Source organism: Aphelocoma coerulescens, chromosome 30, assembly GCF_041296385.1.
Source record: "Aphelocoma coerulescens isolate FSJ_1873_10779 chromosome 30, UR_Acoe_1.0, whole genome shotgun sequence".
Taxonomy (NCBI): Eukaryota; Metazoa; Chordata; class Aves; order Passeriformes; family Corvidae; genus Aphelocoma; species Aphelocoma coerulescens.
In genome coordinates this window covers 831,921-856,857 of record NC_091043.1, presented here as the reverse complement: position 1 = coordinate 856,857, position 24,937 = coordinate 831,921, and the positions used below count along the sequence as shown (strand labels likewise).

General features: G+C 49.7%; 1 protein-coding gene across 4 annotated transcripts in view; it reads right to left on the bottom strand.

Moving 5' to 3' along the window:
• The window catches only part of AKAP8 (A-kinase anchoring protein 8), a 40,306-nt gene extending 15,469 nt beyond the window's left edge, over positions 1-24,837 (bottom strand). For 3 of the 4 annotated variants that reach the window (XM_068998056.1, XM_068998057.1, XM_068998059.1), the window contains exons 1-10: positions 24,754-24,837; positions 21,815-21,853; positions 20,627-20,686; positions 17,994-18,270; positions 14,777-15,443; positions 13,023-13,170; positions 11,481-11,528; positions 10,239-10,323; positions 8,998-9,139; positions 1,675-1,768 (exon numbers count right to left, since the gene is read on the bottom strand). In XM_068998056.1, the coding sequence (XP_068854157.1) occupies positions 1,675-1,768; positions 8,998-9,139; positions 10,239-10,323; positions 11,481-11,528; positions 13,023-13,170; positions 14,777-15,443; positions 17,994-18,270; positions 20,627-20,686; positions 21,815-21,853; positions 24,754-24,772 (1,579 nt within the window). In that variant the 5' untranslated portion in view covers positions 24,773-24,837. The remainder of the gene's footprint in view (positions 1-1,674; positions 1,769-8,997; positions 9,140-10,238; positions 10,324-11,480; positions 11,529-13,022; positions 13,171-14,776; positions 15,444-17,993; positions 18,271-20,626; positions 20,687-21,814; positions 21,854-24,753) is intronic. The other variant, XM_068998058.1, reaches the window with a different exon arrangement.
• Between the last annotated feature and the right edge of the window lie 100 nt (positions 24,838-24,937).

The window sequence follows — 24,937 nt, the reverse complement described above, 5'->3', positions numbered from 1 at the left end:
GGGATTTGGGTCAGGAAAGGCCCGACCAGAGCCGCTCCAAGCCCAAAATTCCCATCCCAAAGAGGTCAGAATCCCACAGATTTCACCCCAAAAAGGAGGAGCAGCCTCGAGTCCCTGCAGGAAACGCTCCCGAGAGATTCCCAATCCCAAACACCCCAAAATTCCCCAAAAATTCCCAAAAACTCCACTCAGGGAAGGTGAAACAGGAGCCGCTCTGAGCCCAAAATTCCATCCCAAAGGCACCAAATCCCGCGGATTTCACCCCAAAATGGAGCAGCGGCCTCGAGTCCCTGCAGGAAACGCTCCTGGCCCAGCCCCGAGCCCAGAATTCCCGAAAAATGCCCCAAAATTCCAGGGATTTGGGTCAGGAAAGGCCCAACCAGAGCCGCTCCGAGCCCAAAATTCCCATCCCAAAGGGGTCAGAATCCCACAGATTTCACCCCAAAAAGGAGGAGCAGCCTCGAGTCCCTGCAGGAAACGCTCCCGAGAGATTCCCAATCCCAAACACCCCAAAATTCCCCAAAAATTCCCAAAAACTCCACTCAGGGAAGGTGAAACAGGAGCCGCTCCAAGCCCAAAATTCCCTCCCAAAGGGACCAAATCCCGCGGATTTCACCCCAAAATGGAGCAGCGGCCTCGAGTCCCTGCAGGAAACGCTCCTGGCCCAGCCCCGAGCCCAGAATTCCCGAAAAATGCCCCAAAATTCCAGGGATTTGGGTCGGGAGAAGCCAAGCAGCCCCGATCCGGCCCCGGAATTCCCTTTCCGGGGGTTCCCATCCTTCCCTTCGGCCCCAAACGAGCATCGGGGTTTTCCCGGCGCCACATTCCCGGATTTTCCAAGGAAATCCCAAATATTTTGGCCTGGAAAATCCCAAGCCGAGCCTAGAAAATGTCCAGGCCAAGCGTGAAAAAATTCCCAGATTTCCGGCCTGGAAAATCCCAAAAATTCAACCCAAAAATTCCAACTGGAGGCTGGAGAAAAATCCCCCAAAAAAAGCTGGGAAAATCCTGAATAAAACCGGGGAAAATTCCTGAATAAAGTCAGGAAAAATTCCCAAATAAAACTTGGAAAAATCTTAAAATGAACCCCAGAAAAATCCCAAATAAAACCAGGAAAAATTCCTGAATAAAACCGGGAAAAATCCCAAACAAAACCCAGAAAAATCCCAAAATAAAAACCCTGAAAATTCCCAAATAAAACCTGGAAAATTCCCAAATAAACCCTGAAAATTCCAAATAAAACCTGGAAAATTCCCAAATAAACCCTGAAAATACCCAAATAAACCTGGAAAATTCCCAAATAAAACCTGGAAAATTCCCAAATAAACCCTGAAAATACCCAAATAAAACCTGGAAAATTCCCAAGAAAACCTAGACAAACTCCCAAACAAAACCTGAAAAAATCCCAAAATTCAAACCCTGAGAATTCCCAACTAAAATGGGAAAAATTCCTGAATAGACCCTGAAAATTCCCAAATAAAACCCGGAAAATTCCCAAATAAAACCTGGAAAATTCCCAATAAAACTGGGAAAAATCCCAAATAAACCCTGAAAATCCCCCAAAAAAAGCGGGAAAAATCCCAAACCGAGTCTAAAAAGATTCCCAAATACCAGAGCCCGGGAAAATTCCCGAAGATTCCCGGGAATTCCCGGAGATTCCCGGGAATTGCTCACCCTTGAAGGGGTCCGGCCGCTGTTTGCTCCCCTCCTTCTCCGTCAGCTCCTGGCGCCGCTTCTCGATCTTCCGGTTCCTGTTCACGATGTATTCCTGGAAAAGCAGCCAAATCCAGGGAATTCTGACCTAAATCACCCCAAATCTGGGGAATTCCGGCCCCAAAAACCCAAATCCCGGCAATTCTGACCTAAAATCCCCCAAATCTGGGGAATTCCGGCCCCAAAAACCCCAAATCCGGGCAATTCTGACCTAAAATACCCCAAATCCGGGGAATTCCGACCCCAAAAACCCCAAATCCCAGGAATTCCAGCCCCAAAAACCCCAAATCTGGGCAATTCTGACCTAAAATACCCCAAATCCTGGGAATTCCCACCCCAAAACCCCAAATCCCGGCAATTCTGACCTAAAATACCCCAAATCCGGGGAATTCCGACCCCAAAACCCCAAATCCGGGCAATTCTGACCTAAAATACCCCAAATCTGGGGAATTCCGACCCCAAAAACCCCAAATCCCGGCAATTCTGACCTAAAATACCCCAAATCCGGGGAATTCCGGCCCCAAAAACCCCAAATCCCGGCAATTCTGACCTAAAATACCCCAAATCTGGGGAATTCCGACCCCAAAACCCCAAATCCCGGCAATTCTGACCTAAAATACCCCAAATCTGGGGAATTCCGACCCCAAAACGCCAAATCCCGGCAATTCTGACCTAAAATACCCCAAATCTGGGGAATTCCGACCCCAAAACCCCAAATTCCGGGAATTCCGGCCCCAAAAACCCCAAATCCTGGGAATTCCAACGCCAAAACCCCCAAATCCTGGGAATTCTGACCTAAAATACCCCAAATCTGGGGAATTCTGACCTAAAATATCCCAAATCCGGGGAATTCCGACCCCAAAAACCCCAAATCCAGGCAATTCTGACCTAAAATACCCCAAATCTGGGGAATTCCGGCCCCAAAAACCCCAAATCCGGGCAATTCTGACCTAAAATACCCCAAATCCGGGGAATTCTGACCCAAAAAACCCCAAATCCCGGCAATTCTGACCTAAAATACCCCAAATCTGGGGAATTCCGACCCCAAAAACCCCAAATCCCGGCAATTCTGACCTAAAATATCCCAAATCCGGGCAATTCCGACCCCAAAAACCCCAAATCCCGGCAATTCTGACCTAAAATACCCCAAATCCGGGGAATTCCGGCCCCAAAACCCCAAATCCGGGCAATTCTGACCTAAAATACCCCAAATCCGGGGAATTCCGACCCCAAAAACCCCAAATCTCGGCAATTCTGACCTAAAATACCCCAAATCCGGGCAATTCCGACCCCAAAAACCCCAAATCCGGGCAATTCTGACCTAAAATACCCCAAATCTGGGGAATTCCGACCCCAAAACCCCAAATCCCGGCAATTCTGACCTAAAATACCCCAAATCTGGGGAATTCCGGCCCCAAAAACCCCAAATCCCGGGAATTCTGACCTAAAAAAACCCAAATCCGGGGAATTCTGACCCCAAAAACCCCAAATCCGGGCAATTCTGACCCAAAAAACCCCAAATCCGGGGAATTCCGACCCCAAAACCCCAAATCCGGGCAATTCTGACCTAAAATACCCCAAATCCGGGGAATTCCGACCCCAAAAACCCCAAATCCCGGCAATTCTGACCTAAAATACCCCAAATCTGGGGAATTCCGACCCCAAAAACCCCAAATCCCAGCAATTCTGACCCAAAAAACCCCAAATCCTGGCAATTCTGACCTAAAATACCCCAAATCCGGGGAATTCCGACCCCAAAAACCCCAAATCCCGGCAATTCTGACCTAAAATACCCCAAATCCGGGCAATTCTGACCTAAAATACCCCAAATCCGGGGAATTCCGGCCCCAAAAACCCCAAATCCGGGGAATTCTGACCTAAAATACCCCAAATCCCGCAAATTCCGGCCCCAAAACCCCAAATTCTGGGAATTCCCGCCCCAAAACCCCAAATCCTGGGCAATTCTGACCTAAAATATCCCAAATCCGGGGAATTCCGACCCCAAAACCCCAAATTCCGGGAATTCCGGCCCCAAAAACCCCAAATCCTGGGAATTCCAACGCCAAAACCCCCAAATCCTGGGAATTCTGACCTAAAATACCCCAAATCTGGGGAATTCTGACCTAAAATATCCCAAATCCGGGGAATTCCGGCCGCAAAAACCCCAAATCCTGGGAATTCTGACCTAAAATACCCCAAATCCTGGGAATTCTGACCCAAAAAAAAACCCAAATCCTGGGAATTCCCGCCCCAAAACCCCAAATTCTGGGAATTCTGACCCAAAAACCACCAAATCCTGGGAATTCCGGCCCCAAAACCCCCAGATCTGGGGAATTCTGACCTAAAACGCCAAATCCCGGGAATTCCAGCCCCAAAACGCCAAACCCGGGGAATTCTGACCCAAAGAACCCCAAGTTCTGGGAATTCCGACCCCAAAAACCCCAAATTCTGACCCCAAAACCCCCAAATCCTGGGAATTCTGACCCCAAAACCCCCAAATCCTGGGAATTCTGACCCCAAAAAACCCCAAATCCCGCAAATTCCGGCCCCAAAAACTCCAAATTCTGGGAATTCTGACCCTAAAAACCCCAAATCCCGGGAATTCTGGCACCAAAAAGCCCCAAATTCAGGGAATTCTGACCCAAAAAAACCCCAAATCCGGGGAATTCTGACCCAAAGAACCCCAAATCCTGGGAATTCTGACCCAAAAAAGCCAGGAAATCCCAAATTCCCAGCCTGGAAAATCCCAAATGTAAATCCCAGAAAAGGCAAAAAATAAATCCTTGGAAAATCCTGAATTTCCGGCTGGAAAATTCCCAAATAAATCCTGAAAAATCCCAAATTAACCCTGGAAAAATCCCCCCTAAAATCCCGGAAAAATCACCAAAAATTCTTCCAAAATTCCCCCCCAAATTTCCTAAAATATCCCCAAAAATTCCTGAAAAATTCCAAAAAAAATCCTGAAAAAATCCCCAAAAAGTCCTGAAAAACCCCCCTAAAAAATTCCTGGAAAATTCCAAAAAAAATCCCCCCCAAAATGCCAAAAAGTTCCCGAAAAATCCCCAAAATTCCCAGAAAATCCCAAAAATTCCTGAAAAATTCCCCAAAAATCCTGGAAAAATCCCAATGATAAATCCCAAAAATTCCCCCAAAAAATCCTGAAAAATTCAACGAAAATATCCCAAAAAAATCCCCAAATAATCCTGGAAAAATTCCAAAAAAATCCCAGAAAAATCCCAAAGAATTCTGGAAAAATTCCTGCAAAATCCCCCCAAAAAATCCCAGAAAAATCGAAAAAAATTTTAAAAAAGCTGAAAAATTTTAAAAAAAATCCCTAAAAAATCCCCAAAAAATCCCTGAAAAATCCTCAAAAATCCCTAAAAAAATCTTGAAAGATCCCAAGAAAATCCTTCAAAAATACCCAAAAAATCCCCCAAAAATGAAAAAAAAACTAAAAAATTCAAAAAAGTCCCAGAAAAATCCAAAAAAATCCCTGAAAAAAACCCCAAAAAATCCCTGAAAAATCCCCAAAAAATCCCCCAAAAATCCCAGAATAAGTCCCAAAAAAATTCCAAAAAAATTCCAAAAAAATTCAAAAAAACCCCTCCCCCAAAAAAAGAAATCCCTAAAAAATTCCAAAAAAAATCCCAAAAAATCCCAGAAAAATCCCCAAACATTCCCAAAACTTCCCAAAAATTCCCTCTCTTCCCCCTGGGAATTCCCAGCGGGAATTCGGGGCCCCACCTGCAGGAACTGCCCGGTTTTGTCCGGGAGCTCGGTGCCCGGAAAATCCCAAATCAACCCCAAAAGATCCCAAATAAATCCCAAAAAACCCCTCAAAAAAACCGGAAAAATCCCTGAAAAATCCTGGAAAATTCCCAAAAAAGATCCCCAAAAAATGAAAAAAATTCCCCCCCCAAAAAGCAGAAAAATCCCAAGAAATCCTGGGAACATCCCAAAAAATCCAAAAAAATTCCGGAAATAATAAAATATAAATCCCCCAAAAATCCCAAAAAATCCCCCAAAAAATCTCCAAAAAATCACCTAAAAATCCCAAAAAAATGAAAAAAAAAATCCCTAAAAAATTCCAGAAAAATCTCTAAAAAATCTCTAAAAATCCCCCAAAAATCCCCAAAAATCCCCAAAAATCCCCAAAAAATCCCAAAAAATCCCCCCAAAAAATCGCCCCAAAAAATCCCATAAAATCCCCAAAAAAATGAAAAAAAATGCAATAAAAATCCCAAGAAATCCCTAAAAAATTCCAAAAAAATCCCAAAAAATTCCCAAAAAATCCCCAAAATTCCCTCTCTCCCCCCTGGGAATTCCCAGCGGGAATTGGGGGCCCCACCTGCAGGAACTGCACGGTTTTGTCGGGCAGCTCGGTGCCCGGAAAATCCCAAATCAACCCTGAAAGATCCCAAATAAATCCTAAAAATCCCCAAAAAATCCTGAAAAATCCCAAAAAAATCTCCAAAAAAATCCCAAAAACTCCCAGAAAAATCCCAAAAAATCCTGAAAAAATCCCCGAAAAAATCCCCAATAAATCCCTAAAAAATCCAAAAAAATCCCCAAAAAATCCCGAAAAATCCCCAAAAAATCCGTAAAAAACACAAAAACAATCCCAGAAAATCCCCAAAAAATCCCGAAAAATTCCCCATAAAAATTCCCAAAAAATCCCCAAAAAGTCCCCAAAAAATCCCCCAAAAATCCCAAAAAAATCCCAAAAAAATCCCAAAAAAATTCAAAAAAATCCAAAAAAATCCCCCCAAAAATCCCCAAAAAGTTCCAAAAAAATCCCTAAAAAATCCTAAAAAAATCCCCCAAAAATCCCCAAAAAATCCCATAAAATCCCCAAAAAATCCCCCAAAAACCCCCAAAAAATCCATTAAAAATTCAAAAAAAATCCAAAAAAATCCCCCAAAAATCCCCAAAAATTCCCCGGATGAGTCCCCAAATCCCTGGGAATTCCCAGCGGGAATTGGGGGCCCCACCTGCAGGAACTGCACGGTTTTGTCGGGCAGCTCGGTGCCTGGAAAATCCCAAATCAACCCTGAAAGATCCCCAATAAATCCTAAAAATCCCCAAAAAATCCTGAAAAATCCCAAAAAAGTCTCCAAAAAAATCCCAAAAAATCCCCAAAAAATCTCCAAAAAAATGCCGAAAAATTCCCCATAAAAATTCCCAAAAAAATCCTGAAAAATCCCCAAAAAAATCCCATAAAATCCCCAAAACCCCCCCCAAAAATCCATAAAAAATTCAAAAAAAATCCCCAAAAAATCCCCAAAAATTCCCCGGATGAGTCCCCAAATCCCTGGGAATTCCCAGCGGGAATTGGGGGCCCCACCTGCAGGAACTGCACGGTTTTGTCGGGCAGCTCGGTGCCTGGAAAATCCCAAATCAACCCTGAAAGATCCCCAATAAATCCTTAAAATCCCCAAAAAATCCTGAAAAATCCCAAAAAAATCTCCAAAAAAATCCCAAAAAATCTCCAAAAAATCTCCAAAAAAATCCCGAAAAATTCCCCATAAAAATTCCCCAAAAAATCCCCAACTCCCCCAAAAAAAATCCATAAAAAATTTTAAAAAAATCCAAAAAAATCCCCCAAAATCCCCAAAAAATCTCCAAAAAAAGTAAAAAATTCCCAAAAAATCCCCAAAAAATCTCTAAAAATCCCTAAAAAATCCTAAAAAAACCCCCAAAAAATCCCCAAAAAATCCCCAAAAAATCCATAAAAAATCCATAAAAAATTCAAAAAAAATCCAAAAAATTCCCAAAAAAATCCCAGAAAAATCCCCAAAAATCCCCGGATGAGTCCCCAAATCCCTGGGAATTCCCAGCGGGAATTGGGGGCCCCACCTGCAGGAACTGCACCGTTTTGTCGGGCAGCTCGGTGCCCGGAAAATCCCAAATCAACCCTGAAAGATCCCCAATAAATCCTAAAAATCCCCAAAAAATCCTGAAAAATCCCAAAAAAGTCTCCAAAAAAATCCCAAAAAATCCCGAAAAAATCCCCCAAAAATCTCCAAAAAAAGTAAAAAATTCCCAAAAAATCCCCAAAAAATCTCTAAAAATCCCTAAAAAATCCTAAAAAAAACCCCAAAAAATTCCCCAAAAAATCCCTAAAAAATCCATAAAAAATCCCTAAAAAATTCAAAAAAAAGCCAAAAAAATCCCAGAAAAATCCCAGAAAAATCCCCAAAAATTCCCCGGATGAGTCCCCAAATCCCTGGGAATTCCCAGTGGGAATTGGGGGCCCCACCTGCAGGAACTGCACCGTTTTGTCGGGCAGCTCGGTGCCTGGAAAATCCCAAATCAACCCCGAAAGATCCCCAATAAATCCTAAAAATCCCCAAAAAATCCTGAAAAATCAAAAAAAAAATCTCCAAAAAAATCCCAAAAAATCTCCAAAAAAATCCCGAAAAATTCCCCATAAAAATTCCCCAAAAAATCCCGAAAAATCCCCAACCCCCCCCAAAAAAATCCATAAAAAATTCAAAAAAAATCCAAAAAAATCCCCAAAAAATCCCCAAAAAATCCCAGAAAAATCCCCAAAAATTCCCCGGATGAGTCCCCCAAATCCCTGGGAATTCCCAGTGGGAATTGGGGGCCCCACCTGCAGGAACTGCACCGTTTTGTCGGGCAGCTCGGTGCCTGGAAAATCCCAAATCAACCCCGAAAGATCCCCAATAAATCCTAAAAATCCCCAAAAAATCCTGAAAAATCCCAAAAAAGTCTCCAAAAAAATCCCAAAAAATCCCGAAAAAATCCCCCAAAATCCCCAAAAAATCTCCAAAAAAAGTAAAAAATTCCCAAAAAATCTCCAAAAAATCCCTAAAAAATCCCTAAAAAATTCAAAAAAAATCCCAAAAAATCCCAAAAAATCCCCAAAAATTCCCCGGATGAGTCCCCAAATCCCTGGGAATTCCCAGCGGGAATTGGGGGCCCCACCTGCAGGAACTGCACAGTTTTGTCGGGCAGCTCGGTGCCTGGAAAATCCCAAATCAACCCCGAAAGATCCCCAATAAATCCTAAAAATCCCCAAAAAATCCTGAAAAATCCCAAAAAAGTCTCCAAAAAAATCCCAAAAAATCCCGAAAAAATCCCCCAAAATCCCCAAAAAATCTCCAAAAAAAGTAAAAAATTCCCAAAAAATCTCCAAAAAATCCCTAAAAAATCCCTAAAAAATTCAAAAAAAATCCAAAAAAATCCCAAAAAATCCCCAAAAATTCCCCGGATGAGTCCCCCAAATCCCTGGGAATTCCCAGCGGGAATTGGGGGCCCCACCTGCAGGAACTGCACGGTTTTGTCGGGCAGCTTGGTGCCGATGTAGCGCAGCGTCTCCCGGTGGAATTTGCTCTGCAGGTGCCTCTGGATCTCGTCCTCCTCGAAGCTGCGGAATTTGCACACGGAGCAGGCGAACTGGATCCTGGAAAAGCAGCCCATTCCCGGGAAAAGGCCGGAATTCCGCCCAAATCTCAGCGCCCGCCACCGAAAATCCGGAAAATCCCAAAATCCTTGGGAATTCTTATCCCAAAAGCCAGAGAAATCCTGAAATCCTTGGGAATTCTCAGCCCAAAAGCCAGGGAAATCCTGAAATCCTTGGGAATTCTTGCCCCAAAAGTCAGGAAAATCCCAAAATCCTTGGGAATTCTCAGCCCAAAAGCCAGGAAAACGGGAAAATCCCAAAATCCTTGGGAATTCTTATCCCAAAAGCCAGGAAAATCCCGAAATCCTTGGGAATTCTTGCCCCAAAAGTCAGGAAAATCCCCAAATCCCCGGGAATTCTCAGCCCAAAAGCCAGGGAAATCCCGGAATCCTTTGGGATTCTCATCCCAACCAGCTGAAAACTGGGAAAATCCTGGAATCCCTTGGAATTCTCCTCCTAAACCCCAGGAAAATGGGAAAATCCCGAAATCCTTGGGAATTCTTGTCCCAAAAGCCAGGAAAACGGGAAAATCCTGGAATTCTCCACCCAAACCCCAGGAAAATGAGAAAATCCTGGAATTCTCTTCCCAAACCCTCCCAAGCACTGGGAAAATCCTGGAATACTCATCCCAAACCCCAGGAAAATGGGAAAATCCCTGGGAATTCTCATCCCAAACCCCAGAAAAATAAGAAAATCCTGGAATTCTTCCCCCAAACCCCAGGAAAACCCCAAAATCCCTGGGAATTCTTGTCCCAAAAGCCAGGAAAATGGGAAAATCCCTGGAATTCTCCTCCCAAACCCCAGGGAAATCCCTGGGAATTCTCATCCCAAACCCCAGAAAAACGGGAAAATCCCCAGGAATTCTCGTCTCAAAAGCCAGGAAAATCCCGAAATCCCTGGGAATTCTCTTCCCAAACCCCAGAAAAATAAGAAAATCCTGGAATTCTTCCCCCAAACCCTCCCAAACCCTCCCAAATCCCTGGGAATTCTCGTCCCAAAAACCAGGAAAATCCCCGATTTCGGCCCCGATTCCCCCCGGGACCGCCCCCATTTCCCCCCCTTCCCCCGGAATTCCGGGAATTCCCGGCCCCTCCCCCACCTGTCCATGGCCCTGTCCCGCAGCCGGTCCCGCCTCCGCTGCTTCTCCCGCTTCTTCTTCAGCTCCTCGTCCTCCTCCTCGGAGCCTGAGGGCACAGCCGCCAATTCCCATCCCAAAAAACCCCTCCGGCATTCCCACATCCCCGGCATTCCCCCTTTCCTCGCTTTTTTCCCAAATTCCCCCTTTTTCCCCCATTTTCCCTGTTTTTTTCCCTATTTTTTTCCCTCTTTTCTCCCCAATTTTCCCATTCCTTCCCTCTTTTCTCCCCATTTTTCCCAGGTTTATCCCCTTTTTTTCCCCCATTTTTCCCACTTCTTCCCCCTTTTTCCCCCAATTTTCCCCTTTCTTCCCTCTTTTCTCCCCATTTTTCCCCCCTTTTTTCCCATTTTTCCCCCTTTTTCCTCGATTTTCCCATTTCTTCCTTTTTTCCCCCCATTTTTCCCATTTCTTCCCTCTTTTCTCCCCATTTTTCCCATTTTTCTCCCCATTTTTCCCATTTCCTCCTCCTTTATTCCCCATTTTTCCCATTTCTTCCTTCTTTTTCCCCCCATTTTTCCCATTTCTTCCCTCTTTTCTCCCAATTTTCCCCTTTCTCCCCCTTTTTTCCCCATTTTTCCCACTTTTCCCCCCATTCCTGCCCCTTTTCCCAAAGCCAAGCCCCAAATCCGGGCGGGTTCCGCTTCCCTGGGATCATCCGGGATCCATCCCCGAAGAATTCCTTGGGAATTCCTTGGGAAAACCCCAAAATTCCTTCCAAAAACTCCTCAAAATTCCTCAAAAATCCTCGGGAAAAGCCCAAAAAAAGAAGGGAAAGATCCCCAAATCCTGGGAATTCTCCTGGAGAAGGAAATCCTGGGAATTCTCCTGGAAAAGAGAAGGAAAAGGAGCCGTCGGTGCCGGATTTCCCTGGAATTTCCTGGGGGAAAAGAGGAATTTTGGGAATTCCCCCTTTTCTTTTCATGGAAATTCCCCAAAAATCTCCCCCAAAATTCCCAAATTTCCAACCCCTCCCCCCCCCAACCGGGATCCAGCCCCTCCAGGAGCCAAATCCCGGCCCCCATTCCCGAATTTTCCCATTCCCAGGGGGTCTTTTTTGGCAGGGAAATTCCAAAGGGGGGGGAATTCCATCAAATCTGGGATTTTCGGGATGATTTGGGACATTCGAAGGGCTCAGATTTCTTGGGAATTGCCGTGGGGGCTCAGAAATTCCCAGATTTTGGGGAATCCATGGAATGCTTACACCTCTGTCGGCCTCGTCCAAGGATTTCTCCTCTCCTTCGCCTTCGTCTCCTGCGGGAAAAGGAGGAAAATTCAGCGGGAAAAGCGCCGGGAATGGGGAAAAACAGCAGGAAAAGGGGAAAATCCCACGGGAAAGGGGGGAAAAAGGGCGGGAAAAGGGGAAAATCCCACAGGAAAGGGGGGAAAAGGGGGAGAATCCAGGGAAAAAGGGGGAAAATCCAGGGAAAGGGGGGAAAATCCATGGAAAAAGGGTGGGAATCCATGGAAAAAGGGGGAAAAATCCAGGAAAAGGAGGAAAATCCAGGGAAAGGGGGAAAATCCAGGGAAAGGGGGGAAAATCCAGGGAGAAAGGGGGAAATCCAGGGAAAAGGAGGGAAATCCCAGGGAAAAGGAGGGAAATCCCAGGGAAAAAGGGGGGAAATCCATGGAAAAAGGGTGGGAACCCAGGAAAAGGGGGAAAAGCCAGGGGAAAGGGGGGAAAATCCAAGGAAAAGGGGTGGGAAATCCAGGGAAAAAGGGGCGAAAATCCAGGAAAAGGAGGAAAATCCCCAGGAAAACTTTGAAAATCCATGGAAAAGGGTGGGAAATCCAGGGAAAAGGGGGAAAATCCAGGGAAAGGGGGGAAATCCAGGGATAAGGGCGGGAATTGCCAGGAAAAGGATGGGAAATCCCAGGATAAGGGTGAAAATCCCAGGATAAAGGTGGGAATCCTGGGATAGGGGTGGGAATTCAGGGATAGGGGTGGGAATTCCCAAGGTAAGGGGTGAAATTCCCGGGATAGGGGCGGGAATTCAGGGATAGGGGTGGGAAATCCCAGGAAAAGGGGTGGGAAGCGCGGGATAGGGGTGGGAATTCAGGGAAAAGGGCGGGAATTCAGGGAAAAGGGTGGGAAATCCCAGGAAAAGGGTGGGAATCCCGGGACAGGGGTGGGAATTCAGGGATAAGGGTGGGAATTCTCGGGATAAAGAATGAAAATCCCGGGATGCGGGTGGGAATTCAGGGATAGGGGTGGGAATTCTCGGGATAAGGGGTGAAATTCCCGGGATAGGGGCGGGAATGGCGGGATGGGGGCGGGAATCCCGGGATAGGGGCGGGAATTCAGGGATAGGGGTGGGAATTCAGGGATAGGGGTGGGAATTCCCAGGATAGGGGTGGGAATTCTCGGGATAAGGGATGAAAATCCCGTGATGGGGGTGGGAATTCAGGGATAGGGGTAAAAATCCCGGGATAGGGGTGGGAATTCAGGGAAAAGGGTGGGAAATCCCAGGAAAAGGGTGAAAATCCCGAGAAAAGGGTGAAAATCCCAGGATAAGGGTGGCAATCCCGGGACAGGGGTGGGAATTCAGGGATAAGGGTGGGAATTCTCGGGATAAGGGGTGAAAATCCCAGGAAAAGGGCGGGAATTCAGGGATAGGGGTGGGAATTCTCGGGATAAGGGGTGAAAATCCCGGGACAGGGGTGGGAATTCAGGGATAGGGGTGGGAATTCAGGGATAAGGGGTGAAAATCCCGGGATAGGGGCGGGAATGGCGGGAGGTGCCGGTACCGCGGGCGGAGTCGGCGCCGTCGGCGTCGCTGTCGCTCCGGGCGCTTTTGGCATCGGCGCCGTCGCCGCTCCGGGACCGTTTCCGCTTCCGGGGCCCCTCCGGCTCCCAGCGGCCCCCGGAGCGCGGGCGGAAACCGCGGCGCCGCGGCTGCCGGGAAAGGAGGGGTCTGGGAATTCTGGGATTCTGGGATTCTGGGAATTCTGGGATTCTGGGAGTTCTGGGAATTCTGGGAGTTCTGGGATTCTGGAGTTCTGGGAGTTCTGGGAATTCGGGGAGTTCTGGGAGTTCTGGGATCAGGGAGTTCTGGGAAGTCTGGGAGTTCTGGGAATTCTGGGAGTTCTGGGAGTTCTGGGATCAGGGAGTTCTGGGAGTTCTGGGAATTCTGGGAGTTCTGGGAAGTCTGGGAGTTCTGGGAATTCTGGGAATTCTGGGATCAGGGAATTCTGGGAATTCTGGGAGTTCTGGGAATTCTGGGATCTGGGAGTTCTGGGAGTTCTGGGAGTCAGGGAATTCTGGGAATTCTGGGAGTTCTGGGAGTCAGGGAGTTCTGGGACTTCTGGGAATTCTGGGATCTGGGAGTCTGGGATTCTGGGAGTCAGGGAATTCTGGAATCAGGGATTCTGGGAGTTCTGGGATCGGGAATTCTGGGAGTTCTGGGATCAGGGAGTTCTGGGATATGGGGTTCTGGGAATTCTGGAGTTCTGGGAGTCAGGGGTTCTGGGAATTCTGGGAGTCAGGAATTCTAGGAATTCTGGGATCAGGGATTCTGGGAGTCAGGAAATCCGGGATCAGGGATTCTGGGAGTCATGGAGTTCTGGAATCAGGAATTCTGGGAATTCTGGGACCAGGGATTCTGGGATCAGGGAGTTCTGGGAGTCAGGGAATCCTGGGAATCAGAAACCCTGGGAGTCAGGAATCCCGAGAGTCAGGAATTCTGGGATCGGGAATTCTGGGATCAGGGATTCTGGGATCCGGGAATCCCGGGAATCAGAAACCCTGGGAGTCAGGAGTTCTGGGAATTCTGGGATCAGGGAATTCTGGGAGTCAGGGATTCTGGGAATTGGGATTCCAGGAGTCAGGGAATCCCAGGAGTCAGGGACCCTGGGAATCAGGGAATTCTGGGAATCCCAGGAATGAGAAACCCCAGGAATCAAGGAGCCCGGGAGTCAGGAAATCCCGGGAATCAGGGAATCCCAGGAATCAGGAAAGCCCGGGAATCAGAGCCCCAGGGGGCCGCAGATTCCAGGGATTCACCCGCTCCCGATAAAGGGCGGAATTTTGGGAACAACGGCTTCGAATTTGGGGGATAAAGGCCGGAAATTTGGGAATAAAGGCTGGAAATTCGGGAATAAAGGCCGGAAATTCGGGAGTCAAGGCTGGAAACTCGGAAATAAAGGCTGGAAATTCAGGAATAAAGGCTGGAAATTTAGGAGTAAAGGCTGGAAACGCAGGAATAAAGGCCGGAAATTTGGGAATAAAGGCCGGAAATTCAGGAATAAAGGCCGGAAATTTGGGAGTAAAGGCCAGAAATTTGGGAATAAAGGCTGGAAATTCGGGAGTCAAGGCTGGAAATTTGGGAATAAAAGACGGAAACTGGGGAGTCAAGGCTGGAAATTCGGGAGTCAAGGCTGGAAATTTGGGCATTTAAAGACTGGAAGTTGGAATTTCAGGATCCTTCCACTTCCCTAAGGAACCCCCCCAATCCCAACCCCCTGGAAAAGCCGGAAAAAAGCGGGAAAAGCTCGGGACTCACCATTCCCAGGCCGCCGTTCCAGGGCAGGGCTCCCATCCTGTCCCTGCTCCTCCTGCCCATCCCGAAGGGCCCGGAGCGCCCCATTCCCGGCATTCCCGGCATTCCCAGCATCCCGAAATCGCCGGGATAATCTCCGTAATCTCCATAATCTCCGGGATAATCACCGGGATAATCACCGGGGTAATCTCCCGGATAATCGCCGGGATAATCGCCGGGATAATCGCCGGGATAATCGCCGGGATAATCGCCGGGATAATCGCCGGGATATTCCGGATAATCCCCGGGATATTCCGGCACCAAGGCCTGGGAAAAGAGCGACGGGAGGCCCCCCCTGGCTCCCTGCCCGCCGCGGTTTGCCGGGAATTGCAGCTCGTTCCAGCGGGATCCGGCCGGGAAGGGCTCCGGGCTGCGGCCGGGGAGGCGCCCGCGGGGCTGGCAGCGGCTCCGGGGGCTGCCGGAGCTGCCGCGGATTCCCAGGGAGGAGCGGCCGCGCTCCCGGCTCCCAAAGGGGCTCTCCCGGCTCCCAAAGGCGCCTTCCCGGCTCCCAAAGGCGCCGTCCCGCTCGGATCCGGCCTCTCCGAAGGGAAAGGAGGCCCGGAAGGGATCCCGGGAGGAGCCCAGCGAGGGCCGGGAGTCGTAGGAGTCGAAGGAGTCGTAGCGGAAGGAGCTGGAAAAGAGGGAGAAGGGTTTGGGATTGGGGGTGGGGGGGGGTGGGATTGGGTCCTAAAGGGGTTTGGGATGCTGGAAAAGCTCGGGAGGAATGGGGTTTAAGGGGTTAAATGGGGAGTTTGGAGCGGTTTTTGGGTCCCAAAAAAACTCTGGAAAAATGGGATTGAAGGGGTTTAAATGTGGAGTTTGTAATGTTTTTTGGATCCCAAAGATCCTTGGGAAAAATGGGATTGAAGGGGTTTAAATGGGGAGTTTGGAGCGGTTTTTGGGTCCTGAAAACCTCAGGAAAAATGGGATTGAAGAGGTTTAATGTGGAGTTTGTAGTGATTTTTGGGTCCTGAAAAGCCTCGGGAAAAATGGGATTGAAGGGGTTTAAATGGGGAGTTTGTAGTGGGTTTTGGGTCCCAAAGAAACTCTGGAAAAATGGGATTGAAGGGGTTTAATGTGGAGTTTGTAATGTTTTTTGGATCCCAAAGATCCTTGGGAAAAATGGGATTGAAGGGGTTTAAATGGGGAGTTTGTAGTGGGTTTTGGGTCCTGAAAAACATCGGGAAAAATGGGATTGAAGGGGTTTAAATGGGGAGTTTGGAGCGGTTTTTGGGTCCCAAAAAAACTCTGGAAAAATGGGATTGAAGGGGTTTAATGTGGAGTTTGTAATGTTTTTTGGATCCCAAAGATCCTTGGGAAAAATGGGATTGAAGGGGTTTAAATGGGGAGTTTGTAGTGGGTTTTGGGTCCTGAAAAACATCGGGAAAAATGGGATTGAAGAGGTTTAATGTGGAGTTTGTAGTGATTTTTGGGTCCTGAAAAACCTCGGGAAAAATGGGATTGAAGGGGGTTTAAATGTGGAGTTTGTAGTGTTTTTTGGATCCCAAAGATCCTTGGGAAAAATGGGATTGAAGGGGGTTTAAATGGGGAGTTTGTAGGGGTTTTTGGGTCCTGAAAATCTCAGGAAAAACGGGATTTATGGGGGTTTAAATCCCAGGAAAATCACCAGAATTTGGGGCCAGAACAGCCTAAAAACAACCCCAACCTCCGGAATTCTGGGAATCCCACGGATTTGGGGACCCAATTCCCACCTTTCCTGCTCGTCCTGCCTCTCCCCCATCACTGCTTGACCTTGGCCATTCCTAAACCCCTCTCCCATTCCCAAAATCCCCAAAAAATGGGAAATTCCCCAGAAAACCCCCAAAATTCAGGATGAAACCTTCATTATTCACTCAAATCCCCAGGAAAATCGCCAGAATTTGGGGCCAGAATAGCCAAAAACTGACCCAAACCTCCGGAATTCCGGGAATCCCACGGATTTGGGGACCCAATTCCCACCTTTCCTGCTCGTCCTGCCTGTCCCCCCTCACTGCTTGACCTTGGCCATTCCTAAACCCCTCTCCCATTCCCAAAATCCCCCAAAAAATGGGAATTTCCCCAGAAAACCCCAAAATTCAGGATGAAACCTTCGTTATTCACTCAAATTCCCGGGAAAATCGCCGGAATTTGGGGCCAAAACAGCCAAAAACCGACCCCGACCTCCGGAATTCCGGGAATCCCGCGGATTTGGGGACCCAATTCCCACCTTTCCTGCTCGTCCTGCCTGTCCCCCCTCACTGCTTGACCTTGGCCATTCCTAAACCCCTCTCCCATTCCCAAAATCCCCAAAAAATGGGAATTTCCCCAGAAAACCCCCAAAATTCGGGATGAAACCTCCGTTATTCACTCAAATTCCCGGGAAAATCGCCGGAATTTGGGGCCAAAACCGACCCCAACCTCCGGAATTCCGGGAATCCCGCGGATCTGGGGATCATTCCGGGACCCAATTCCCACCTTTCCTGCTGGTCCTGCCTGTCCCCCATCACTGCTTGACCTTGGCCGTTCCTAAACCCCTCTCCCATTCCCAAAATCCCCCAAAAAATGGGAATTTCCCCAGAAAACCCCAAAATTCAGGATGAAACCTTCGTTATTCACTCAAATTCCCGGGAAAATCGCCGGAATTTGGGGCCAAAACAGCCAAAAACCAACCCCGACCTCCGGAATTCCGGGAATCCCGCGGATTTGGGGACCCAATTCCCACCTTTCCTGCTGGTCCCTGTTGTCCCCCACCGCGGCCGTGCCCTCCTTGGCCATTCCTAAACCCCTCTCCCATTCCCAAAAAATGGGAATTTCCCCACAAACCCCCAAAATTCGGGATGAAACCTCCGTTATTCACTCAAACCCCCGGGAAAATCGCCGGAATTTGGGGCCAAAACCGACCCCAACCTCCGGAATTCCGGGAATCCCGCGGATCTGGGGATGATTCCGGGACCCAATTCCCACCTTTCCTGCTGGTCCTGCCTGTCCCCCATCACTGCTTGACCTTGGCCGTTCCTAAACCCCTCTCCCATTCCCAAAAAATGGGAATTTCCCCACAAACCCCCAAAATTCGGGATGAAACCTCCGTTATTCACTCAAACCCCCGGGAAAATCGCCGGAATTTGGGGCCAAAACCGACCCCAACCTCCGGAATTCCGGGAATCCCGCGGATCTGGGGATGATTCCGGGACCCAATTCCCACCTTTCCTGCTGGTCCCGGCTGTCCCCCGCCGCGGCCGTGCCCTCCTTGGCCATGAGGTCGAGGCGCTGGTTGATTTTGGCGATGATGGAGTCGCCGTTGGCCGCGGCGCTCTCGGTGCCGAAGGCGGCGCCGGAGCCCTCGGACGAGGCCAGGCCCAGCTCCGGAGCCTTGGCGGTGGCCCAGGAGCCGCCGGAAGTGGCCCCTCCGTAGCCGTAGGAGGCTCCCGGCGGCGTCGGCGCCGAGCCCTGCGGGGTGTAGTACTCGTAGCCCTCGTAGGCTGCGGGGAGCAAGGGGTTAATGAGTTCATTAGGGGTTAATGAAGGCGGGGCTTGGGTTATGAAGGGGTTAATCGTGCTCTTAGAGGGGCGGGATCCCAGCTGGAAAAGCCTCGGGGTCATTCCAAGGGGAATTGCAGGGGTTGGAGGAGAATCTTGTGGGAATTAATGGATTAATCAGTCATTAATCAAGAGATTAATGAATTAATTAGGGGTTAACAAAAGGATTTATTGGGTTATTAAGGGGTTAATTGTGCTCTTAGGGGGGCGGGATCCCAGCTGGAAAAGCCTCGGGGTCATTCCAAGGGGAATTTGGGGGTTGGAACAATCACAGAGCTCGTAAACTGTGCTAATTGATTGATTAATTAGGGGTTAATGAAGGGGGGTCTTGGGTTATTAAGGGGTTAACTGTGTTCTTAGAAGGGCGGGATCCCAGCTGGAAAAGCCTCGGGGTCATTCAAAAGGGAATTTGGGGGTTGGAGGAGAATCTTGTGGGAATTAATGGATTAATCAATCATTAATTAAGAGATTAATGGATTAATTAGGGGTTAATGAAGGGGGATCTTGGGTTATTAAGGGGTTAATTGTGTTCTTAGAGGGGCGGGATCCCAGCTGGAAAAGCCTCGGGGTTGTTCCAAGGGGAATTTGGGGGTTGGAACAATCATAGAGCTCATAAACTGTGCTAATTGATTGATTAATTGATTAATTAGGAGTTCATGAAGGGGTTTCTTTGGGTTATGAAGGGGTTAATCGTGCTCTTAGGGGGGCAGGATCCCAGCTGGAAAAGCCTCGGGGTCGTTCCAAGGGGAATTGCAGGGGTTGGAGGAGAATCTTGTGGGAATTAATGGATTAATCAATCATTAATTAAGAGATTAATGGATTAATTAGGGGTTAATGAAGGGGGATCTTGGGTTATGAAGGGGTTAATTGTGTTCTTAGAGGGGCGGGATCCCAGCTGGAAAAGCCTCGGGGTCATTCCAAGGGGAATTTGGGGGTTGGAACAATCACAGAGCTCGTAAACTGTGCTAATTGATTGATTAATTGATTAATTAGGGGTTAATGAAGGGGGGTCTTGGGTTATTAAGGGGTTAATTGTGTTCTTAGAGGGGCGGGATCCCAGCTGGAAAAGCCTCGGGGTCATTCCAAGGGGAATTGCAGGAGTTGGAGGAGAATCTTGTGGGAATTAATGGATTAATCAATCATTAATTAAGAGATTAATGAATTAGTTAGGGGTTAACAAAAGGATTTATTGGGTTATTAAGGGGTTAATTGTGCTCTTAGAGGGGCGGGATCCCAGCTGGAAAAGCCTCGGGGTCATTCCAAGGGGAATTGCAGGGGTTGGAGGAGAATCTTGTGGGAATTAATGGATTAATCAATCATTAATTAAGAGATTAATGGATTAATTAGGGGTTAATGAAGGGGGATCTTGGGTTATTAAGGGGTTAATTGTGTTCTTAGAGGGGCGGGATTCCAGCTGGAAAAGCCTCGGGGTCATTCCAAGGGGAATTTGGGGGTTGGAACAATCACAGAGCTCATAAATTGCGTTAATTGATTGATTAATGAATTAATTAGGGGTTAATGAAGGGGTTTATTGGGTTATTAAGGGGTTAATTGTGTTCTTAGAGGGGCGGGATCCCAGCTGGAAAAGTCCCGGGGTCATTCCAAAGGGAATTTGGGGGTTGGAACAATCACAGACCTCGTAATCCATGTTGATTGATTGATTAATTGATTAATTAGGGGTTAACGAAGGCGTTAATTGTGTTACGAAAAGGGTGGGATGGGGCTGGATCCCAGCAGGAAAAACCACGGAAAAGGTGGGAAATCGAGGGGGAAAAGAGGGAAAAAGAAAGGGGAGGAAAAGGGGGAAAGGAGGGGAAAAAAGGGATGGGAAAGAGAGAAAAAAAGGGAGAAAAAAAAGGGGGAAAAGGGAGGAAAAAGAGGGAAAAAGGGGAGGAAAATGAGGGAAAAAGGCAGGAAAAAGGGAAAAAAAGGGAGTAAAAAGGGGGAAAAAGGAGGAAAAAAGGGGGAAAAAAGGCAGGAAAAAGAGAGAGAAAAGGGGGGAAGGGAGAAAAAAGGGAGGAAAAAGGGGGGAAAAGGGGAGGAAAATGAGGGAAAAAAGGAAGAAAAAGGAAAAAAGGGAGGAAAAAGGGAGAAAAGGGAGGAAAAAGGGAGAAAAGGGAGGGAAAGAGTGGGAAAAGGCAGGGAAAAGGGGGAAAAGGCAGGGAAAAGAGGGAGGAAAAAGAGGAAAAAAGGGAGGAAAAAGAGAAAAAGGCAGGGAAAAGAGAGAAAAAGGCAGAAAAAAGAGAGAAAAGGCAGGAAAAAGAGGCGGGAAGGAGAAGTTCGGGAAGAAGCCCGAACCTTGCCCACCGTGCCCACCGTGCCCACCTTGCCAGCTGGCGGCGCTCGCGGCGTAGGAACCTGCAGGAGAGAGGGGAAGCGGGAATTGTTCAGGAAAAACCGCTGGAATTGGGGGCTGGAGGCTCCTCAGTGAGGGGGAATTCCCGGGAAAAGGGGAAATTCCGGGATGGAAACGGGGAAAGGAACAGCGGGGCTTGGGGGGAGGGGGATTGAGGGGGATTGAGGGGGGGATTGAGGGGGATTGAGGGGGGGATTGAGGGGGGATTGAGGGGGAGATTGAGGGGGGATTGAGGGGGATTGAGGGGGGATTGAGGGGGATTGAGGGGGATTGAGGGGGATTGAGGGGGGATTGAGGGGGGATTGAGGGGGATTGAGGGGGGATTGAGGGGGGATTGAGGGGGATTGAGGGGGGGATTGAGGGGGATTGAGGGGGATTGAGGGGGGGATTGAGGGGGGATTGAGGGGGGATTGAGGGGGGATTGAGGGGGGGATTGAGGGGGGATTGAGGGGGGATTGAGGGGGATTGAGGGGGATTGAGGGGGATTGAGGGGGGATTGAGGGGGGATTGAGGGGGGATTGAGGGAGATTGAGGGGGATTGAGGGGGGATTGAGGGGGATTGAGGGGGATTGAGGGGGGATTGAGGGGGGATTGAGGGGGATTGAGGGGGGATTGAGGGAGATTGAGGGGGGATTGAGGGGGATTGAGGGGGATTGAGGGGGATTGAGGGGGATTGAGGGGGATTGAGGGGGATTGAGGGGGGATTGAGGGAGATTGAGGGGGGATTGAGGGGGGATTGAGGGGGATTGAGGGGGATTGAGGGGGATTGAGGGGGGATTGAGGGGGATTGAGGGGGGGATTGAGGGGGATTGAGGGGGATTGAGGGGGGGATTGAGGGGGATTGAGGGGGGGATTGAGGGGGATTGAGGGGGATTGAGGGGGGATTGAGGGGGGATTGAGGGGGATTGAGGGAGATTGAGGGGGGATTGAGGGGGATTGAGGGGGATTGAGGGGGGATTGAGGGGGGGATTGAGAGGGATTGAGGGGGGGATTGAGGGGGGATTGAGGGGGATTGAGGGGGGGATTGAGGGGGATTGAGGGGGGAAAATCCAAGGAAAAGCTGAGGAAAAGGGAAGGGAAATCCAAGGAAAAGCTGAGGAAAAGGGAAGGGAAATCCAAGGAAAACTCACCCTGGGTGTTGGTGGCCCCGGTGCTCCAGGTGCCGTATCCTGTGGGAAAAGGGCGGATCCATGAGCAGGGAAGGGAAAATTCCCTCTTTTCCCGACCCCAAGCCCCACATCCCAGCCCCAATCCAGAGGTGAGGCTGGAAAAGCAGGAATTCCGTGTTTCCCGTTCCCATCCCAAAGGCGTTCTGGAGGAAAATTTGGGAATGTTGAGTCCAGAGGCAAAAGCAGGCTGGAATCTTCAGGAAATCGGAGCTGCTTGTCCCAAAATTTCCCGTTTTCCCAGGGATCTTTGTGCCTTTGGGATCAAATTCCTCGGGGTGAAGCCCTTGGCTGTTCCAATTCCTGTTAATCCTGGGATTCTTCCCAGGAAAATTGGGATAAAAACAACCTCAAGCTTCCAGTGGTGCTGAAGGATCCACACACTCCACAAATAAAACTCTTGGGAATAAATAAAGTAAAATAAAATAAAGTAAAGTAAAGCAAAATAAAATAAAATAAAATAAAATAAAATCCAGGAAATCCAACCAAAAAAAAAAAAACAGGGAAAAAGCCACTGGGAAAGGAGCAAAGAGGGAATTTTGTGGAGCTGAGTGCAGCAATTCCTGATTTTGATGGAATTTTTTCCACGCAGAGGAGTTTTGCCAAGTGGGATAACTCATCCTGGGATTTCAATCCATTTATCCCAAGGCTGGGGGGCAACTGGAGGCTCCAAAGCCACGGAATTGGGAATAGCTGGGGGTGGCTTTCCACGTTTTTCTCTCTTCTAACAACTCCAAACACCCCAGAATTGCCAGAATTCACCAAAATCCAGGAACAATCCGGGATAAAAATCCCTCCAAAGCCGCTCAGGGCTTCATTCCAGCCCCAGGCCTGGCACGATCCAGGTGTGAATTCCACGAATCCAAGAAAATCCTGGCTGCCAGGATTTCTCCAAGTTCTCCAACCACAAAACCCCACCAGGATTTGCTGAGGTTGATCTGAGCCCGATTTGATTTTCCAGGTTTCGTTTTCCATCCTTTCGCTGCTTTCCCACCTCGGGTTTTTATTTCCCAAAAAAGCGGGGGAAAAAAAAAAAAAGGTTTAAAAGCAGGATGGAGAAAATTCGGGAGCACAAATTCCCTCTAAAACGGGAACAGCTCCTTTTCTGTGGATGCTGAAGGAATTTCCCCGTGGGAAAAGCCGGGATTCCATAAATTCCAGGTGGGAATTGAGTGATAAATCCAGGGAATGAAGGAAAAATTCTCCTGGCGGGATTTTTGTGTCCCTAAAAGCGAAGGAAAATTCAACTTCCAGGGATTTTTGGACCTCCCGAACGTGGATTTAAATGAAGGAAAAGTGGGAAGAGAACGGAGAGCTCCAGATGGGAACAGAATCCAGGATTTTGGGGATATTTCTCCTCTGCCATCCCAGAAAACTCCAGTGAGGGGCTTTAATCCGGCGGTAAAACCTTGGATTGGGGGAATCCTTCCCAAATCCCAGCTCTGGATCCTTGGATTTGCTACAAAGGATGTGAAATCCCGGCGGAGGTTGGGATTTTCCCGATCCCTTTTCCCAGGCTGAGGAGCTTTTCCGGGGGGTTCCGATCCCGGGGGAATTCCGGGGGGATCCCAGGTGGTCCCTGGTGATTCCATGGAAACCTCCTTGGACACGGAGAAGAGGGGAAAACCTTGGGGGGATCCTGAGGGGGGATCCAGGGGAATCCTATGGGGGGATCCAGGGGGGAAACCTGAGGGGGGATCCAGGGGAATCCTGAGGGGGAATCCAGGGGAATCCTGAGGGGGAATCCAGGAGAATCCTGAGGGGGGATCCAGGGGAATCCTGAGGGGGGATCCAGGGGAAACCTGAAGGAATCCAGGCAGGATCCAGGGGGGAAACCCGAGGGGATCCAGGGGGGAAACCCGAGGGGATCCAGGGGAATCCTGAGGGGGGATCCAGGGGGGAAACCTGAGGGGGGATCCGGGGGAATCCTGAGGGAATCCAAGCGGGATCCTGAAGGAATCCAGGCAGGATCCAGGGGGGAAACCTGAGGGGATCCAGGGGAATCCTGAGGGGATCCAGGGGAATCCTGTGGGAATCCAGGGGGGAAACCTGAGGGAATCCAGGGGGGAAACCTGAGGGAATCCAGGGGAAACCTGAGGGGGGATCCAGGGGAAACCTGAGGGAATCCAGGTGGGATCCAGGGGGGAAACCTGAGGGAATCCAGGGGAATCCTGAGGGAATCCAGGCAGGATCCAGGGGGGAATCCTGAGGGAATCCAGGCAGGATCCAGGGGGGAATCCAGGGGAATCCTGAGGGAATCCAGGGGGGAGTTCGAGGCGGGAGGGGATCCTGAGGGAGATCCAGGGGGGAATCCTGAGGGGGAATCCACGGGGAATTTTTGGGAAGATCCAGAGAGCGATCCAAGGGGATGCGAAGGGGGAGAATCCAGGGGGATCCCCCTGAGGAGAGGACAGGGATCCCCCTCAGGAGGGGACACGGGACGTCCTGAGGAGGGCACAGGAGCCCCGGGAAGGGTCCACGGGAGCCCCAGGGAGGCGACACGGGACCCCCCCGGCTGTCGCCACCGATGGGACGCGGCAGGACAAGGGAAACTGAGGCACAGGCGGCGGGGGCGGGGCCGCGGCCGCCATTTTGTGTCGTCTTCAGAAATGGGCCCGGCGCCATTTCCGCCCCCCCCGCCCTCCTCAGGGCACGACCCCCCCCAGCGCCCCGCAGCCAATCAGCGCCGCCCCAGCGGTGAGTGACGTGGCGCTCAGCCAATCGGCGGCGCCACCGCCTCACGGGGGGCGGGCGCGGCGCTTCCCGCTGCGGCGGAGGCGCCCCCCCCCCCCTTCCCCCAGCCCCCGCCGGTAACGGAGCCGGTGCTGAGGCAGCAACGGGACGGAGCCACCGCGTCCCCAGGGGAGCGGCAGCACCGCGGGGCCGCCCCGGCCCGCACCTACCGCCGTATCCCGGCTCCATCTCCGCCGCCTCCTCCCGGCGCCGCCGCCGCCGCCGCTTCACCGCCCGCCTCAGCCGCCTGCGCACGCGCGCCAGCGCCCGCCTCCCACTGCGGCCCCGCCCACGAAGCTCCCTATTGGCTGATCTCTCCAGAGGCGCGGCCCGCCCGCCGCTCCTATTGGTCGG